This window comes from Stylophora pistillata, chromosome 1 (genome assembly GCF_964205215.1).
Source record: "Stylophora pistillata chromosome 1, jaStyPist1.2, whole genome shotgun sequence".
Classification (NCBI taxonomy): Eukaryota; Metazoa; Cnidaria; class Anthozoa; order Scleractinia; family Pocilloporidae; genus Stylophora; species Stylophora pistillata.
In genome coordinates this window covers 19,525,670-19,545,721 of record NC_142519.1, presented here as the reverse complement: position 1 = coordinate 19,545,721, position 20,052 = coordinate 19,525,670, and the positions used below count along the sequence as shown (strand labels likewise).

The following is a 20,052-nucleotide window of genomic DNA, read 5'->3' as shown; positions in this document are numbered from 1 at the left end:
TCTTCTACACCACTATAGTTGAAAAACATCTGAACTCAATCAACCCTCCAATTCTTATGCAATATTTCTGACTCGAGTTTAAATCATACAGAGCGTCTTATTTTAGCAGATGTATAAAGAAATTAGGTTATTCAATATCACAAGGCACACATAGTTGTGCAGCACTTTTCTTCCCTTTTATTGGATATGAGTTTTGGTGAAAAGTAAGGATCTTTAACAGTCTGAAAGCGCCTGGATCACTAGAAAATTTCCTTCTATAGACTGAGCGAGACCAAAGCTGCTTTAAACTCAAAGAAAAGTCTCTTAAAAAAATTAGTCAACTGTTGAAAAGGGTAAAGCGAACAGAAAACCGCCATTATCGTCGAGGTCAGTATCAATAATTGTTTGCAGTAACATGGCACTTTTATTTGAAACATATTGTTATACTGACATGACTGAGAAATGTCATATATTGAGTTTCGAAGGGACAATGGTCAATATTTTCTTTTGGGAACAAGAAAAACATTATTCGTAAATACAGGGGTCTACTGAATGTTTCATCACCTTGCGTTTCATTAGAGCGACGGTCAACTTTTAGTCGGCGGTTATAAAAAAAATCTAGTTTTTCCTAGTCGTGAACGTCAAAGCCGTATTTGACTCCGCCAGGTTGTTTATCAACAGCTGGAATTTGTACACAAACTTGTTTATTCTTGGTCGCAATCTGCACAGGTGTCTGAGACAAGCTTCGTTTAAGTATTTACGATTCGTGTAGAGCTTCTCCATTTTTGCCAAGCTTCCGAAGCCCATGCAGAATGATTTTCGCTGCGTTTATTCTCCTAATTGGAATCTTTTCTTCAGTGGGTAGGGTTCTTTTTTTTGGTTCTTTTTTTTTTTTTACAAAAAAAACTGCTAGCCTGTTATTAGCTGTAGCAAGTAACAATTACAACTTTTAGGACCAAGAGAATATTCATCTTCTCTTGTTAGGACCCATCCGAGATAGGTTAACTTGATCTCATACGACATCCAAAACTTATAAATGTGGCGTAAAATTCCGACAACAGGGAGCCACAGTGATTTCACATCGTCTGCAACTTATGACACCCGTGAGAGGTAAAAATAGCCTCTAGCAGTGCGATCATACCTCGCTGTAAAAGTAAGAGAGGAATCCAGAAATAGCAATCTTTATTCCACATAGAGTGTCACTTTTTTCGTTCTTTTCGTTTTCCGTCTATGAGATACCTCCTGAAGTATTGGCCATAGCGATAGCTTTTCAGCTGTCTGGAAATTACGTCCTCACTGAAGTTTTTGTCGCCATCATATCTAAATTGATATTATTTTTAAGACGGGTGTGGCGTTCGACCACGTTCTCGAATTGTTGGCGGATACCAAGCAGCACCTAATTCGTGGCCATGGCAGGCTATGCTAATGACTAGAGGTCCTTTCTGTGGGGGCTCATTGTTGAGTCCTAACTGGGTTGTGACAGCGGCACACTGCGTTGAGAATATCAATGAGGGAGACTTTAAGGTCAGGTAAGAACATTTCTACTCAAATTCATGGCAACTAATAAGAGGCAAAATAATCCTGTTCAGTTCCTTTCGTTCTGAGTCCGACATTTGGAAAAGAAAAGGTTTGCTTAAGTCAAGAAATTTAATTTCTTGATTGTGCATTCTGCGCAATTCGTTCAATGCCCTCAGTGCCACAGAGACGTAAATGGATGATACTGAAAAAAAGCACTATTCTATTTGAAATATCATCGCTGCACCCGAGTTGATTATAAAATCGTAAATTTAATACGTTCCTTTTCGGTGATTTTTGTAACCGGCTGCGAAGGTTGAGACTTTGGACAGTTACGCTCCTATAGCTCCTATCGTTGATTTAATTAGACATTAAAATCCAATCAGTTGCTCGTGTTTTGAGGAAGATAGGTTTCAATATGTTTCAGATGAAGAGGAAACCGTTGCTTTAACCAGAGCAACCTTGGCAGATTAATTTTAGAGGACTTTGAAAGACCTCAATATAACTTTGTCGTCCTTTTCACCTTAAATGGCATTGTCATATTCTCGTAAGGGGTTATTCCTCATCTCTTTCATGATTAAAATATACTTTCCCATTCTGGTCAGGATCCCAGTTTTGAAGGCACTTCACTTTGTACCTAATCATTTCCATTAGGCTGGATTTTATGTTCGAGGTATTTTATGATCGAGGTACCTAACCCCGATCGATCACTTTTAACCGCAGGATCTGTTTGTTTCAGTAACAACAACAACAACAAAAATTGGCCTAAAAACGTTTCAATAATTGTCACCTTCTAGAAGAAAATTGTCTAATAGAGTCATATCAAGTCATTTTCAGTAAACCTTGGAACATGCGCGAACATTGGTGTTCTCGCTTTTAATCTCTGAAAGTTACAAAAAATATGTCGTTTAGGCTTGGAGCGCACCACAGGACCCGTGTGACTAACAGGGTACAAGACTTCAATGTACGACGCATCTATCGCCATCCATCTTACCACCATCCCATTTCCTATGCACATGATATCGCCTTGCTACAGCTGGATCGCCCAGCCCGATTAAACGGCGCGGTACAACCAGTGTGCTTACCAAGTAATAGAGATCAACAAGGAAGGGAATGCACCGTGACAGGCTGGGGTCACCTTAAACATGGTGGTGGTTCACCCGAGTACCTTAATCAGGTAAATTCAAAGGGCAAGATTAAACAGGAAACTCGGCCTTTGTTACACATTCACGCTGCGTTTGTCCAATTTGTGGTAAAAACAGAGGAAATGTTCGGATGAATCTTGGCTGTAGCTACTTATGCTTATAAGGATGCACCAATAAAACTGTAAGCTACGCTTGCTAAAAAGCATTGCAAAGAAGGGAGATTCAGTCTGAGAAAAGACACGTACCGAACTCCGTGATTCCTTACGCCAAAGGCATTTATGGTATTTCTTCTTTCTCACTTTTTATGTTCTTGCTTAGGTGAGCGTTCCCATCGTATCCTACAGTTCGTGCAAAAGAGTTTATCCAGGAAGGACACACAAGAGTATGTTGTGTGCAGGTCTAATCTCTGGTGGCAAAGATGCTTGCCAGGGTGACAGCGGAGGACCATACGTGTGTAAAAACTGGAATGGCAGATGGTATCTGGAAGGGGTCGTCAGCTGGGGTGACGGGTGTGCCTGGGCGAATAAGTTGGGAGTCTATGCCAATGTTCGTTATCTGAGGGACTGGATCCAAAGAGTGACAAGGTTATAAAGCACTCTCCCCGCTGTACACTTTGCATTGAGCAATGCTAACATACATTCAATTAAATAACTGAATGCCATATGTCGTGTGTACTGTCATATATGTAATTTAAGGTTCATTGGGTATCATTTTGTCTAATAACCCCTCTTTGGGTTATAATAATATCTCTCCACTAATGATTTTATTTAGATTGCCTCTGTTTCGATTTACTTGAACTCATCCTGTTTCTGTGTATGGATTTGCAAGTAAGGTCGAAACACGCTTAGACGTTATTCACATACAACAATTCAAAGCCATGGATAGATAGATGCATTAGGGGAGCCTGCGCGAACTCAACAATGAAGAAATATACAAGCTTTTGTCGACAAGTGCGAACAAATGAAGTAATGGATGATGTTGAAGACATTGATCGATACCAAGGAAACTCTCCCTTTCAAAATATATCATGAAACATCGTGTAACATGTTGGCCAATCGAGTCGGACATGTTATACATCCATTTGACTGAGCGTTCCCGTAATACATGTTGCTTTCTTTTCTCATCTTTAACAAGAGAGTTTCCGCAACTCTAGTGTCAGGGTCTCAAAGGGGTGATGGCTTTTACGGTCAACAATTAAAATTCTGGCCATTTTACGGCTAACGGTTAACATCATTCCATTGTTATCACCATACGTGTTCCTACGGCTTACCCTTTTTAAATTAAGATGAATGGTTAAATTTGTCAATTTTTAGGTCTATAGGCTACATGTTTTGGCCGTTTTACGGCTAACGGTTAACCCATAGAGACCATGGAGATCCATAGTATGATAACTACTACACTGCAATTAATGAACAGGCTGCGCGATTTTGGAGCTTTTGAAGCTTTTTACAGGTTCTTTTCCTAAGGAGCAGAACAACATTCATTCGGAAGCCGGTTACGAACATAACCTATCGGCTTTTTTTTTTTAACGCGCTAACCTTTCAGCAGCGACGTCATTCGCATTTGTTGAAATTAAAATTAGCAACCCATTACACTTATATGTACACGTGTCACCTTTTTCATTTCCCATTTGTGGGTGGGCGGGATATTCGTGGGTCTTCTCTGTCGTCTTGAAATGTCCTTTGACTTCATTTTCCAAACGTTTCTGACAGTGTTGAAATATACGCGTCACGTAGCTCTCAATTTGCCATTAGGTGATAGCTCAGGTGAACTAACATCGCAGACTGACAAGTTGTCCCCTAACCTTAAAGTTAACAAGTTGAGAGAAGTATTTTACGTTCGTATTGTTGGCATTGGGCCATCTGGAATTGCGATGAAATGACACCGACTTTTATCAAAAACTCAGTGGACATGATTTACTCAATTTTCCTTTAGAGTATGGCGTTGAAATGTGTTTATCGACGATATGAGAGGCATCATGATGAACAAATATGTTATTTAACAAGTGTTTCAGGTCATTCTGTAAACAGTTATTGAGAAAATAAATGAAACTTTCTTATGCATAAGAAAATACGTATTTCTAGCTGAGATGATATAGCGAAGAAACTATTCCAGGCTCTTCTAGGTCAAGTTAACTATTTTTCGTTACTTTGAAACTGAGCAACTCTAACCTTCCTCAGTTGGATAGGCTGGTAAAATAATTCGAAAAGGAGTAAAAGTTTAGACAATCATCCAATTTGTAACATGTTCATGTGTTTATAATTGCCTTTGAGAACCAAATACAGCTGTTGAAACAAAGTGAAACCTTTTTTCCAAGTGAAACACATTCGTGCAATTAAGATGAGACAAGTGTTCAATTTATTAAGAAGTGACCAATTCGCCATTTCTGACACCATAAAACATCATCTGTGGTTGACTTTTATCTCCTTGGCACTTATTAAGGGAGGAAATTCTTCTTCCATAGCAAAGGTATCATAAACACTTTATGCCATATGCCATGAAAATTCATTTTTAATTCGTGCGTACCGGAGCTATTTATTTCAAGGTAAAATTTAAACTGTATGTCTTAAAATGTCTCTTAAAGCCAATTACCGAGCTTCAAAGCGAAGTTTCCAAGTTGATGCCTCTTAGTAAGATCTTTAGACAATTATGGCGATTCCTTAGATTTTTAAGTCAACAGCTGAGAAAAAGACAAAGTGTTCGTATGAATGCATGTGTCGCAGCTGAGGAGTTAAAGAGCTTGAACCAATCTTTATTCGGAACTTAAAACATACGTTGGAGTTGTTGAGGATTTAGTTTCAAAACTGCAAAAACGTAATTCTATTCGGTGAACTTAGCTAGTCCAACCCCAAGGCTTCCTCAGTTCAGATTGTTGTTGGCTTTATTATATTATATTATTAATTGTAGTATTTATTGTGGTATTTTCTAACCATAATTATAACAAACATTCATTCTTTGTGAGTCATGAAAGGTGTTGCCTGATGATAATATCTTAAAGGCCGACATTCTTTTCAAATTATCTCGCAATTTTCAAAAAATTCCAACAATGTTACGAACGGAAAGGATGCCATCAGCGAAAACCAAGGTGCTTTACGTATGTCTCTGTTTGAGCCACCAAACCCATATGACCAATAATATTCCTCAGTTCACCTCAAACTTTCGTTACTTCGAATATCGAGCTAATTCTAATTAATTGGGTTTAATTTGGTTCCCCCGACTTTGTTCCGCAAACCTCCAGAGACTTCCAACAGCCCGGACCATCGGGCTAAACCATGCTAATACGGAATGAATTCTTACTTTCAAATAATTTTCTTTCAACGTTACCTCAAAAAACGAAGAGCTTCTTTAGTTTCAAGAAAATACAATTTTTTTCAGATCCTTGCAGTCAGATCGCTCAGTAGCTCAGTTGGTGGTAGCGCCAACAAGTATCTGGGAGGTACAGATTTCAATCCCGTCGAAAGCTGAAGTTTGTCTCTCTTATTCTTTTTTCTTTCTTTTTCAGGCTTCTTTTGAGAAATCGTTAAAAATGGCAGCTCCTTAGCGAGTACGATGGCTGTATTTGAGAAATGGTTGAGTCGAAACTTTTCAATATTAAAATGTTTTGGGTGAGATGTAAATATAAACTCATCACTTCAAATATGTATACTTGGAATTATTTAACACGAAGCTATATACATATATATATATATTAAACGAGTGTTAGCTGCCTGGTTTGAGTTTTATTACGGTATTTAATTTAATTTAATTTAATAACTTCTAGAGCGCTATTTTCATTCAATGATCAACAGCGCTTAACAACTTAGAATACTACAGTAAATTCAAATTTATAAAACTAATTACATGTACATTAATATTAACAATGTATGTTAAAAATAAGAATAATATGGAAAATCCGTAATAAGGATCTTAATTAGGAATAAGGATCTTAATAAGGAACTTAATTAGTAATACTAATAAAAGTAATTGTCAGACAGGGTACTTTGAGAAAGCTGCACAAAATAAATAAGTTTTCAGCTTACATTTAAAAATGGAAAATGATTGAATATCACGTAATTCAGCTGGTAGAGCATTCTATTAGTACGGGGCAGCAGCAGAGAATGATCTGTCCCCAAACGTGGCAAACATTTTCCCCTTAGGAGGGTCAAGTAATAAACTTTGATTTGATCTAAGATTATATGCAGACCTAGGCTTGACGTTAATTAGTTCAATGATATACCTAGGCGCCCATCCATGAATAGCTTTAAATGTTAAAATTATGATCTTAAAATGAACACGATGTTGTACTGGTAACCAGTGAAGTTGACAAAGCGCAGGAGAAATACGCGAATACTTACTTAAACTCAGTACAAGTCTAGCCGCAGAATTCTGCACACGTTGCAATTTGGCTATTTGCGACTTAGGAAGGCCATACAAAAGTCCATCACAATAGTCTAAACGACTAGTGATAAAAGCATGAATAAGCGTTAATAACGAATCGCGAGATAAATAATTCTTAATCCCCTTTGTAATGTAAGTATGTAAGCTTACAATCTAAGTGAGCATGGAAACTTTCAAAATGCAGAAATTCGGACAGTCCATTTCGTTTTTTGCCTCTGCTCATGTTATGATAAAGTCAGCTACGGCGGTTTGTTTACAAACCTTTGTTTAGTTCTTCTGTTGCTACTGGCCGGCTTGCTTGCTCCGAAATTTCACTTTTAATCGGCGAAAAAAAACTAGTAAAAAGTCCGGGAAATGTTCGGACATTTTTTAAACTGCCATATGACGGGACAACTTTAGCTCAGCTTCGTGTTTTGTACTCTGATAACACGCTCTTTCAACCAATGACAGTGCGCATTGCATCCCAACTTATTTTAACTTTCTAGAGAAGTACGCTGGTGATTGGATTTGAACGATAATGATCAGATTATATTATACCCTTTGTTATAATGTGATTTGCACTGTCTCTTTGGATACGGAGTATGTTTTTACTTCAGATATCTCTAATACTTCGCTATAGACAAAATCTTCCAAAGAAGGTTCACAAGTATTGTCTTCCTCAGAGTTTCAGAGTTTTCCTTCCGTAACCTATTTCACCCAAAACGTACTTGGTGGTCACAACTGAAGATTAACTGGTATTCACTGAAAGTGGGCACTTCTAACTACCTACACTAAACATTAGTCTCCTTTAAGTGGTTCCAAAATCTTTGTATCTCAGCCCCTACACTCGATGATGACTCTTTCCTTCCTTTACGGTGTTTTTCATTACCTGAGGCACGACATCTGCAGCTGTGTTTTTCCGAGCGCTGAATGCCAAACAACGATCTTACTTTCTTTCGTAGAAACTGTGCATCAAGGCTTCCAAAGATGAATGGATCAATGGCACTATTTAAATAAGTTAGAATGTGAGCAAATGGTATTATAACATCCATGCGTTCCCATTTGCTTTCAGTGCCGAAATCATGCAAAAGCCAAAAGACGTGGGTGGGTAGCTGACATACTGCGAATACCATAACCGCAGCTACGAAAGCTTTTATAAGTTTAGTATTCTGCATGTGCCGTAATTGTGCAATGTCCTGCACCTGACGTATTGAAGTACCATGATAATATCTTACCAATGATTTCCACCTTCGGGCCTCCATTCGCACATAAAGACCAATTTTTGTGTAGAAGATGGTGATGAGGGTTAGCGGTAAAAGATACAGCACTGAGAAAACGCTAACGGTGTAGGTCTTGACGTGATCTCGACTTGGCCAATCTTCCACACACTCGTCATTCTTCATTCTTAAAACTAGGGTGTATGGGGTAACCAATAGAAAACTCGTTGCCCATGCAGAGATAATGACTTTAATAATACATCTGCTTGTTGGCTTACTCTTAAAAGGTGTAACAACTGCTCTGTAACGTTCCACAGTCATACAAAGCAGAGTGATAACGGACACAGCCATAAGAACAGTTTGAAAAGGGTAGACTGTTTTACAGACGAAACCGTAGAACGGCCAGTGGTCTGCGAGAAGTTCGGTGATGTCGAGTGGAATACTCACGAGGCCCACCGCTAAGTCACTGATAGCAAGATTCAGTATAAAGTAGCTGCTGCTTCGGCGTACTTTCCTCGTTAGTTCTATCCAACAAATGAAAACATTTCCCACCACAATAAAGGGTGCTATGACTGCAAAGATGACTAACTGGGAAACGAGCAAAGGATCGACGTCTGAATTCGATCCAGTAGAGGCAGAGAAATTGGCCATATTTTTCATAGTCGTGTTTGACATTTGAAGGAACGGCGCCTCCTGTAAAAAGAACACAAGAACATAATCGGAGAAATAATCAATACTAGTGCATCTTTCCCGATTGATTCCTATATATTTAAATTTCATGAAATGAAGTTTGTAACTTACACGATATTTTCCTCTGTTTTTGCCTTTCTGGTGATTTTTCTAATTTTTACTAATTTCGTTTCAGCGACATTGAAGGATAAGAAATCAGTTCATTCCTAGCCCGTAGTATTTGCCTGCCTTACCTTTCCTCTGACGAGAACAAGAATCTACAGCGTACAGTGTACACCAAAATGTACTAAAAATTGCATAACACAAAACCTAAAACTGAAGGAGTTTATTCTTCTGGGTGGACGAAGTGCCAATTTTTTTTTACTCTAGAGATGAACTGTTTTGCAATTCAAACCTCTAAAATATGCAAATTAGATACAAACAATATGATAATACTAATAACAGTAAAAAGTCAGAAAAACAATTTCATCTTCTTTAAAAGCTTTTTTTGGTCGATAATCCATGACTGAATTGTAACTTGTCAAACAATATTGAAACTATGGTTTCAAACTTAACGATCTCAGCAGTATTCGAGAAATCTGGTTAACAAAAAACGCAGGGGAGGATCTTGTGTGGTTGGTTACCGTTTACAAGAGAAAAAATGTGTGCTTTGAGCTAAGCCATAACACTAAGTCCTATTCAGAAAATATGCCTTGGGGTTTTTGAAGCATTAAAGGATAAACCCTTAAAAGATAAAAAATGAAGAAGATTCCAAAATACCTTGGGCAAACCAGTCGATCAATGGGATCCAATTCACCAGCTGCTCTGGTCTAATCGGCGTTGTGCATCATAAACACATTGCTTTCAGTAACAAAGTTTAACAATTCCATCGCCGATACCGGTTCGAAAAAAATGGTACGAAGAGGTGAGATATCCTTAAATAAACCTAAGGAAAGAGACTTACCTTATTCGTTGTCGATAGAAACAGAATTTCCTAGCTGCATCTCTCGCTAAAAATGTTCAGATATGGAAGAACGGTTTATTCAAATGAGCTTGTACCAAATGCATTTATTGTAACGACAGTTTACCTCTTAGCCAGATACGTGTACTTCTTTTAGTTCTCATTGGCCTCTTTTCTTATCCACCTGTGTTCAGATTACACAGTTAAAAAAGTGCTTTAACAGGTTCATGTACCTTGTTGAGTATTTAACCTTGTGTGTAAGAATCGGTATTTTTTTACCGAAATAGAAACTAAATACTTTCGTGGTGCAATATTAATTGACTTTTAGGAGAGCATCTTACTAATTAAATGAGTTATATGCGGTTGATAAGCTGTTGAAATTTCCGTTATTAGGTGGTCATAATATATTTTCCTAAGAGCCTTACAAGTCCGTTGTCGTGGCCTTCCGCTCCACGAGTGTCTCAGATGCCACTTGATGTGAGACGCAAAACAAAAGAAGGCAAGCATGAATAGATAATAGAGCTGTTTAGCTTATTTTTACCCTCGCACGTACAAGTTGACATTCTACGTGCGCTCCTGTAAATACCCTGACGGAGCGCGTAGCGACGAAGCCGAAGACCCGCCAATGTCTCGGGAAATTCTTTGCCAAAAGTCGGATTCGAATACCATCGATACTTAATTTTTTAATTGTTTTTTTGTTTTAATTTTTTTTCAGACACCTACAAGAACCATGGCTTTTTTTCGAAAATTTTGATAGGGAAGGATGAAGGAATTGTCGAGTACAGATAGTTCCTGTTTGGGAAATGACCAATTCAGCAAAAGCACTGGCTGCCTGCGATAAAGACCAAATATGGAAACTGGTCAAGTACTGAACAACCGCAATTCATGATCACTCCATCATAAGTCTTTCAGCCTTGTGATAACATAATATTTTAGATAGTTTTAAAGTATTTGTCGCGGTATTACTGACCAATACCAAAGACCAAATATGGAAACTGGTCAAGTACTGAACAACTGCAATTCATGATCACTCCATCATAAGCCTTTCAGCCTTGTGATAACATAATATTTTAGATAGTTTTAAAGTATCTGTGGCGGTATTACTGACCAATACCACCACAGTTCATGCCGCTACATAAAATAGTTCAATGAATGATTGAAAAATTAGAAAAAAAGTAAACAATTAAGGCTCTCATAAAAGGCCCATTGTCCTGCAGAAAAACTTGAAAAATTGAATTTCATTACATCATTGCAGGGCAGGTGATGGATGGAAATACATTTCAGACGTTTTTTTTACAAACTGGATAATAATGATAGTTTATTCAAAACTTTTAAACCTAAATACTAGTTTTTTAAATTTAAATGGTTGTAAAATTAATTTCACCTAATTATTGACTGGTACCGGTCACGGTACAAATGGTGATAAAAGTTATTTCATGCAAAATTGTTGTTCTCTGTTTCGGAGGCGATGGAAAAACTTTAGTGGAAGTGATCCCATCATCCATTACAACCAGTAAGTCACCGAAGATATTCTAGAGTTCACAATGCAGGTGCATGTACGCCCTATTTTGAAATTACTTTAGTTTGGGAAGCATTTCCAGTGGAATCATTATAGATCGACCCAACGCCCTTCCTCTGACCGCCATCTTGAAAGCTGGGAACGAGGTTGCTCGTCCCATTGACCGAGAGAGACTGAGGGAAAAATGTAGAAATCTAACATGGCGTACAAAACGGCTGAAAATGGAAATAGTTTGTTGGAAATAAAACCGTCCGCTTTTTTAACTGAATTTTAAAGGAAAAACAACCCTTCAACATTACTCGGATTACAGAATTAAGACGTTCGGTTTTACGGGAATGTGAAAAAAATGGCAGTAGTGGATGCAAAACCAGTAATGGCCGCAATGTCAACAGAAACAACATACCGCTGGACATGAAACCCTGTGATTGGCGTGTTAGAGGTAGGTTTTTGTCAACGCTGTTTTGTTTTGGGGAATTTTTTCTTAATTTGAATTCTTTATACTGACTACTGTTCAGTTTTCTGTTTAACTTGGTTAGGACCAAAAGTTCTAAAAGAAAAAGAAAAATGTGAAATTGATTTGACTTGCAAAATGTTGATGCATGTATAATAAAGCGTGAAGATCTATTAAATCATTTTGCCTTTCCAAAAGCTTTCAAATTCTTCTTTGTATCTCCTGATGAACAGCTCTTGTCAATAAAGGCTGATAGTCTCGAAAGAAACTGTTTGGGGCTGCGTCGGTGGGAGTAACGAAATAATTTCGATACATCAACAAAGTTGAAGTGGTAAATTAGCCACCGTAACGATTCGAAAAGCTGACGTTTCGAGCGTTAACCCTTCGTCGGAGCGAATAGAGGAATTGTGTCGCTAGACATTTTAATTTACCTAGTCATTCTAAGCAACATATGGTAATCTGCGGTCTTTCCTTACACTTAGGTAGCACGGAAAGCCGTAAAAATCTTGAACAAAAGCTCATCTTTCAAACCGGCAGTCTAAATCCCACAGGGATCAACGAACGCTTTTCATTCCACTAATTTATTCTTGTTTTTCTCGTTGCCATGTTCCCACCAATAACGTAGCTCCATTCTCTGCCTTTGAAAGCACACACAACCCACAATTCCTCTATTCGCTCCGACGAAGGGCTAACGCTCGAAACGTCAGCTTTTCGAATCGTTACGGTGGCCAATTTACCACTTCAACTTTTTTGATATATCCAAATTAGCTCTTGTCAATGCCGAATTGTGTCAAAATAAGGGCTTGGCTAGAAAAGAGTTCGGTCCATCAACAGGGCCGAGAACAGGGTATAAATTTAACGCAAATATAACAGGCATTATTTTATATTGAACGAATCTAGTAGGTTACATTATGTACACTTGGCGCTTTGGATACGTCTTCTCTTCTTTAGAGGTCTAGAGTTCGAGCTATAGCCGAATTTTCTTATACTTTTCCCTTTTTTTTATTTACATTCTTCTTTAAAAGCATATATTTTTCCTTTCGCCCGGAATGTCACCATTTATTGTGCTGTAATTGGTCTTTAAGAAGCTATTTCCGAAGCGCAGTGTTTGAAGAAAAGGACTGGTTTTAATCCTTCCAGCGGCGCAGATCATCGATATTGTGTTTTTCGGCGGTCGAATATTCAAATTCGAGATCTACAAGGTTAGTATAGAAGGTCCATAAATACTGAAATGGTAAACGGCATATCGGCATAGAACGGTATAATTAATATCAATAAATACGCAAGCTTTTTGTACGCCATCTTAATTTCAGCCACTTTTTCATCCATCAGTAAAATTTTATGATCTTAGATCACATTTGTCATTAGACATGCGTTGTTTCGGCGGCACACTGTCAAATATGTTTCGCTAGTTCTTATTTATCGCCAGTTCCCTGTTATCACCAGCTATAACTCTAAAAATATAACTATGTATGCAGTTGTCTTCAAGCGTCCCTCTACAGATGAGCTAACCGCAGAACTTTAGTTGGCCATAGGTGGCGGAGCAGGAGGGACAGGGGGGCTGGAAACCTCCCAAGAAAATTTTTTTGGGGCACGCTCCCCCCCGCCCCGCCACGTAATCGCAAATCGATTACGGACAAACTAGAAACTGTTAAGATTGCAAAGAGGTTTACTTGTGCCAACGTACAACGCAAAGGGCATTTTGGAAAATTTGAGTATGGGTATGCACATAGGTGGGTGAGAGATAACCCCCTCACCCCTCCCCACTTCGTAAAACGCTTCAGCGTCTCTGAGTCTCCACTGTAGCAACTGTTCAGTCTTGATAAAAAAAACCATATTTATTGCATCTAGCCCCTGATTTCCAGTAATAGTTTGGTTCACTTTCTAGTAATGAAAAGACAGGGATGAACAAGGCTTAATGAAAATGATCTCATTTCGTAAGATTGATTGAAAATTTAAGAAAAAGAAAAAAAAAACCAGGTGGGTGAAAACTCTGTCCTACATGAAAAGCACTAATAACAAGGCCTGATTTCATAGTAAAAAATTCCAAGTGGCTTTTAGGATTATACATTTGCTATTTTTCTATCTTGCTTGTTTGTTTTTGGTTTTGCTTTTTTTTTTTGGTTGATGGTACTGCTATAACAGGTACAGGTTGATGGTACTGCGATAACTTACGCATTGTTATAAACACAGGACGAAATCCCACGTTTCCGCATTAAATGTGACGGAAACATAGAGCTTCACGTTTCCGCTACATTTACTTTTTGCGGAAACGCGTTATACCAAGTCTTGGCGATTCTATCAAGTTTCCCTCATCTTTAAGTCGGGACGTTTCCGCTGTTGTTCGTCTCCGTTTTATTTCTGCAAACGGATTTTTAATATCCTTGTTGAATCTTTGCAATGAAAAAAAACCAATCATGGTTTTGTGCATGGTTTTTACTATTTTGACAAAATTGAAACGTTAGGAAACTGCACTTATATATCAATGAAATTATAAATATGGATTTTCAGAACAACTATCGTGAGAAAGTTTGTATATGAATTAGTAACTTCGGCTGCTGATACGACTTGCAAAGTAACAAGATTAATACTATAACGGAGTATAAAATTGCCACTTTACTCTTCTTCATTTCTTGCGTAAAAAGCAAATTCCGTGTTCGGTAGGCATGCGTTAACGCAGAGACTGCGCAGACTCTGTAATGGATAATAAAGGCGCGTAAAGAGCGTAGATTGGGATGGTTATAGTTCAGGGATCAATATTGAGGGAAATTGCAAGCAATAATGATAACTTAAGCTTGCGAAGGAAAAATTATTTTAAAATTTGCAGGTAACTAATGACTTTACTTTGGGACCTATATGAATAATTTTTTTTATCGTCTGAAAATCTAAGGTTCTGCATTTCATGTTCTCGTTATGCAAATATTTATAACTGTTATCTCGATAGCTATAATTTCTGCTTAGTCCCTCGTATGTGTTTTGAATAAGGCTCTAAAGATTATTGGTGTGAGGTAAAGAGAAAAATAAATTAAAAATGCAAAAGATCTTCTCATGTTTGTCATTTATGATGTTGATGAGAAAGTGCATTAGCTAGATTTACTATTTAATTTCTCGGACTATAAAGGAGTGAATGATCACCTTGGAGCATATGCCTGAGTGTTGAAATGATGAATGGTTAAATATTGGTGCAACTCCTCTTGACAAGAACAGATGGCAAATTGAAAATCAATTTTACGAGCCGACGTTTAAAACGATTGGTGTTCTCTTCGGTCATAAGCCCCGAATTTAAGTGGGAATTAAAGGATGAAGTATTTGGCATAGACGAAGTAGATGTGTAAAAAACAGTAACCTTAATCTGGTGCGAAATTATTCTAGCATAGTTTTTGGCGGACATATTTTTCTGCGAGAAGCCAACAATATTCCTCTAGCTTCGCTCTTGGAATAGTGCGAGCTTCTTGATGCAGGCAATATCCAAGAAAAGATATAGGGCACGCTTTCATGATTCTTGATCCAAACAAATGTTGACTCTCCAGATCAACTTTCAAAATGGGAAAATGTCTTCTTTAATTAATATTAAAAAGATTTTCTATCCCTCTTCTTGCCCCAGCTTTTAGGCGAAATTTCATTTTATTATCCGTAAGATTTAACAATTGCGGGTAATGCCATTTGTTATCCTCCCCGGGGGTGGAGGGTCGGAGGATTTTGATTCTGTCGATAAAATCTACCTGACCCTCCCCGAGGCTCTCTGGTGTTTAAATATTCCCCCTGTCTTTTTTTTTCTTTTAGTGCAATCACTTTGGTGACTATCAAAGAAATATAAAGCATCGAACATCATTTTGAATATGAGTGCCTCCGTATTATCATCACTTCGCCCAGAGATGAATGGTCGATGTAAATCTTCACCAATGAGAGTACGTTTAACTTTATTATCACCTTTTTAATTTTTCTTATTGAACACTTACGTCGTTATCACGCTAGAACAATATGAGGACACGAAAGAAAGAGCCCTGAGGGTGGAAGTGTCGGACGATAAGACTCCGCAAATCCCCCTCCTCCCCCCCCTTTCTTCCCTCTCTCAGATTCTCTCTAGCATGACATCATTCATCAAAGCAATGCAATTAAAGGCTTTATTTCCTATTCTCTTTTCTGGAATCTACGACATTTATTCAACGTCCTTCCGTAAAACCTCATACTGCTAAAAAATAAAACATTAGTGCCATTATGATAGTTAAACTATAATTTTCGCCATTTTTTCCCGCTCTAGAATATTTTATACAGTGCAATTAATGATTTTTTCTCTCTTCTCACATGTAAATTAATCTCACACAATGCCCCTTATTCCTCCGCACCAGACCAGTGACGTATCACTCAATAATTGGTTGCAGTTGCTAATCCATATTCATCAGGAATTGTAGATTTTCAGCAAACCACGCTGTCTGTTCGAGAGCAAAGATTTTCCTTCGGAGGTGCTGAAAATAAAGTTGTACTCTGTAAAGAAGACGTGGGAGCATCACAGAAGGGCAACTTAGGCACTCTGGAGTTACTAACAACACAAAGTGAGTATTTCTTTAGGAAAATATTGTGTTAAATTCCTTCAGAGAACTAAACTTGTATCTCATTAAAACGACTGAGTGCGAGTCGAACGCTTTATTCGAGTTGTTTTCAACTCGAAGTTTGACTGAATTAGGGTGTTGATTTCGAGAAAAGTAGGACCTGTTATTCTAAAATATTTCAAGAAAAATTCCTGGTTATCTTTCGGTAAATCAATGAATTAAAGATTTCAAGGAGGACAATTTGAAGTTGAATATGGCCACGTGGATATGTGACGACTCTTCTACAAATAACTCCGTGGCCTTCGCTTCATTCAACATAATATTTCGAAACGTTTTGGTGTTTTTCCGTTCCTCTATAATTGTGTTTTAGTGCGAAGAAATTACATGGAATTTAAATTTTAAGGTCACAAGATTGTGTATCTTCGTTCTGAGACAGTGAGTATTCCCTAATCACATTCATTATTACATTTTTTAGGAGAAGCAAAGTTGCAAGAAGGATGGAAGGGAAAGATTCTGGTCAAGAGGATACAATGGAATGACTGAATTGTTATTGGATACTGTAAAGATAAGAACTTTGAAATTATTCAGTAACATTAGCAAAAATGGTGGCTCTTTATAGGTCTTGTTATTGTACGAAGTCTTTAGTCTTTCATGAAGAGTCATGGAATGGATAAATCTGGTTACCCGGTGAGTGAATAGTTTTCAATTAGCCGCCATTTTTGGATAGGGATTGTTTTGCAGACCTTGAGCGATAGTATGATTTACTTGAACTGCTGGCAATAATTCGATGCAATTTTTCTCTGACGATCTCATTTCATCAAAATAACCAAAAGTACATGTAACATCTGGAAATTTATTTAGACCTGGCTACAGAAAGTTGAAACTGAAATCGCAGAATTTTTATGTAGGTACCCATCGCTCAATGTTTTTGTCTGCTTAACAGTTTGTACCACAGTTAAACCCCAGTTGATGTTGCACAAAGGTGATATTTGTTAAGGTGGCACTCTAACAACAGACCTGAAGAAATTCAAACTAAATATTTTTGAAGAGTCAAATTAGTCTTAATAGTTACATTTTTTTATAAAAATAGAACTGATGAACAAACTATACTATACTACTGACTGGTACGTTGCTCAATGTTAAACCTTCATTCCCCTCTTTTCAACGACTGACTGTGAGAAGTAACCTTGTTCACTAACCGTTAAAAAAGACTCTGCAACAGATGACAACAACTACCCGCACCTTACAAACGACTTCAAATCCCTCCGGTAACCAACAGAACAAACCAACTTTATCAACTGATCAACTGCAAATTTAGTTTGACAGTCACTTTTTACCTTACTGCAAAACTGAGTAATCACTTTTACGAACCAAAGTTGTAATATTAAACTTACAAAGACACTACAATTAACTCGAACGACGACTTTCGCTCAGGCCAGTCAACAGTTTCGACAGATGTCGGCCAAAAACATGATAATTTCTAACTGGACATTTATTCTTGAAATGAACCGAATCGGTGAGAACTTTTAATTTGCTCTAAAAAGAAGCAGTTGATAACATTTAAGAAGGAAACAGTGCCATGTTATAACTCGTATCTACTTCTTTGTGCAATCAGCTGAGGTCGGTTTAGTGTAGAAGTTATGTTTAAAACTGGAATGCCAGGTCAAGAGCTTTTCTAAAAACTGATTAAATCGATACTTACTGTTATATAAACCAGTTGAAATTTATGGGGAAATATAGTTTCATATTTCGAGTAGATTTTATTCGATGGAAACGGACGAAGGAAAGTTAATTCGCAAATCGTTGAAAGCAGTTCACACTAAAATGGACGCAAATATAGGAACCAAATTTTTGACTAATACACAAGAATTGAACTAATGGTGAGCGGTAATTGTTATTTCGCATTTTCGAAATTTTGGCGGCGGTCGCATCAAACTAATATTTTTTGAGCAAAATTTCACGTTAATTGCAAACCCATCTCGCTCTAAAAAGTGTTAATAAAAAATATCTTGAGCAAATCAGTACTACGCAGGAACGGATTTCTTTTTTGGTGCTGATCCTTTGAGCTCTTTTGCGTTTTCATTTCACGCTTGCGCTATTTTCGCTGGAAGGAGAAGTTCACGTTGAAGCCGTCTGTTTTTTTAAATCGTTGCCATCAAATGGACCAAGGGTACAAGTAAGACATTCGAATAAAAACGGTGCTCAAATTCCTCTTTCCTTCGAAAGAAAAAGGGTCAGATGGAAGAGGAAAATCATGCCATCGAAGTAGATTAGCCAGGAGTACTTTTCCTTACTGAAATTTTATCCAAACACGTCTTGTACAACATATTGACAGCTAAATAGCTAAAAGAAAAATAAGACAGGATTTTTTGCTTTGCCAAAATTGGAGGCCTCCGAGCCAGGATCAGGTCCTTTGAAGATTGACGGTCGCACTTAAGCCACTTGACAAATTTTTTTCACTTAACCAAACACAAATAGGCCCTTGTGCGACTCCGCCTTGTTTCCTAGTATTCTCAGAAGAACAAGAAATCCAGTTATTTGCGCAGAAAGATTTGAAATTTTGGTAAGGTACGTTTATTTTTCCGGACAAAGGTGCGAATCAAATGCAAATAAAAGAAAATCAGTGAATAATTCATTAGTTTGCAAACCAACTGAGTCATGTTCTGTTTTCTTGTTGAATACTTTCTCACAGTTGAACACGAACAACATGGAAATTTAAGAAATTAGGAACATATGAACTTGTACATCCTTATAATAATACTGAATTTTGTGCAGAAAACACGTTGGTTCTAACAAACCGAAGTGCGAACCAAAATCGCCCAGTTATTTAACAATTATTCGCCAAAGGCGAGGTGAATATCGTCGAATAATCCCCAAAACGAAGTCTAGGGGATTATTCGACAATATTCACCGAATAAATAAACAACAGAGAAATTTCTAAAATCATAACATTTTATTTTAACATTTTATATAAACCGCGAGGAGCGGTTTACATAGCGTCATATGTAAGGAACCGCTCGACCAACCAGATTGCTGGAAACTCTTTGCTCAGCTCTGAAATTATACTAAATTAAAATAGAAGGTTGAATTTTATCGTGTCCTCGCGTTGAAAAGCAAGTACTCTTATATTTGTATCGAATTTTTGTTGGTTTATATAAAGGGGGTTCTTTAAGACGCGCTATGGTATCACGTTACGGCTTAAAAATTAAGATGCACTCGAAGAACTCTTAAGACCAGGCATTCGGTTTTAAAATAGTTGAGTAGTTAATTCATTTACACCTTATTTTACAAAGGGAAGGAAGATCTTGTGAGCTCTCACTCGATGTAACACAGGACTGCAGAAAAAGATTTTTTTCAGTTTCATCTTAAAATTCAGTTTTTAATCACGATAAAACGAGAATAGTTGTAGGAAAAATTTCTCTTATCATATTTGTCTTGGCTCTTGTGGCTAAATTCAATTGTTGCAAATTAAACTTAAAACGATTTAATTTCTCAAATTCCTTTGGGAATAGGGTCTGAGAAACTTGGAGCCTAATTGTAAGATATCTTAGCATTGACGGCCAAATCAAATTCAGAGACTTTGCTCCAACTTGAAACCGACCTATCTCTCAAAGTTCTTCGGGAATTTTATTTAAAGTTTGAGTCAACTAAATTGTGGAATGTGTGAGCCACTATGGCTAAATTCAAATT

At 37.5% G+C, this 20,052-nt stretch overlaps 2 protein-coding genes and 3 long non-coding RNA genes across 7 annotated transcripts; 4 read left to right on the top strand and 1 right to left on the bottom strand.

Annotated features, from left to right (window-relative positions):
- Window positions 1-723: 723 nt before the first annotated feature.
- On the top strand, window positions 724-3,302 carry LOC111345609 (trypsin). Its single transcript, XM_022952889.2, has 4 exons — window positions 724-840; window positions 1,322-1,508; window positions 2,407-2,671; window positions 2,958-3,302. Exons 1-4 carry the CDS (start codon window positions 792-794, stop codon window positions 3,228-3,230), a joined length of 774 nt encoding a protein of 257 aa, XP_022808624.1. The 5' UTR covers window positions 724-791; the 3' UTR covers window positions 3,231-3,302.
- Window positions 3,303-4,810: 1,508 nt separating this feature from the next.
- Window positions 4,811-6,627, top strand: LOC148741570 (uncharacterized). Its single transcript, XR_015994442.1, has 2 exons — window positions 4,811-5,108; window positions 6,142-6,627. It is a non-coding gene; the product is annotated as an uncharacterized LOC148741570 (long non-coding RNA).
- LOC111345602 (neuropeptide FF receptor 2-like) lies at window positions 6,445-10,109 on the bottom strand. 3 transcript variants are annotated; one of them, XM_022952885.2, is made up of 3 exons: window positions 9,970-10,109; window positions 9,136-9,891; window positions 6,445-8,905 (listed from the first exon to the last, which is right to left on the bottom strand). In XM_022952885.2, exon 3 carries the CDS (start codon window positions 8,885-8,887, stop codon window positions 7,787-7,789), a length of 1,101 nt encoding a protein of 366 aa, XP_022808620.2. In that variant the 5' UTR covers window positions 8,888-8,905; window positions 9,136-9,891; window positions 9,970-10,109; the 3' UTR covers window positions 6,445-7,786. The 3 variants fall into 3 exon arrangements, with proteins under 3 accessions (XP_022808620.2, XP_088598589.1, XP_088598581.1); XM_088742463.1 differs by having other exon boundaries at window positions 9,846-9,891; XM_088742455.1 differs by having other exon boundaries at window positions 6,445-9,891.
- On the top strand, window positions 9,730-12,147 carry LOC148741569 (uncharacterized). Its single transcript, XR_015994441.1, has 3 exons — window positions 9,730-9,806; window positions 10,236-10,341; window positions 10,558-12,147. It is a non-coding gene; the product is annotated as an uncharacterized LOC148741569 (long non-coding RNA).
- A 3,427-nt stretch (window positions 12,148-15,574) lies between these two features.
- On the top strand, window positions 15,575-17,441 carry LOC111345605 (uncharacterized). Its single transcript, XR_002696297.2, has 3 exons — window positions 15,575-15,720; window positions 16,216-16,365; window positions 16,838-17,441. It is a non-coding gene; the product is annotated as an uncharacterized LOC111345605 (long non-coding RNA).
- The last annotated feature ends 2,611 nt before the right edge of the window (window positions 17,442-20,052 follow it).

What these genes read in the sequence shown, in the direction of transcription:
- LOC111345609 (XM_022952889.2), top strand. Translation starts at nt 792, where the DNA reads ATGATTTTCGCTGCGTTTATTCTCCTAATTGGAATCTTTTCTTCAGTG. An exon ending in GAGGGAGACTTTAAGGTCAG is followed by an intron (nt 1,509 to 2,406) that starts GTAAGAACATTT and finishes TATGTCGTTTAG; the next exon opens with GCTTGGAGCGCACCACAGGA. An exon ending in CACCCGAGTACCTTAATCAG is followed by an intron (nt 2,672 to 2,957) that starts GTAAATTCAAAG and finishes GTTCTTGCTTAG; the next exon opens with GTGAGCGTTCCCATCGTATC.
- LOC111345602 (XM_088742455.1), bottom strand. Translation starts at nt 8,992, where the DNA reads ATGAAATTTAAATATATAGGAATCAATCGGGAAAGATGCACTAGTATT.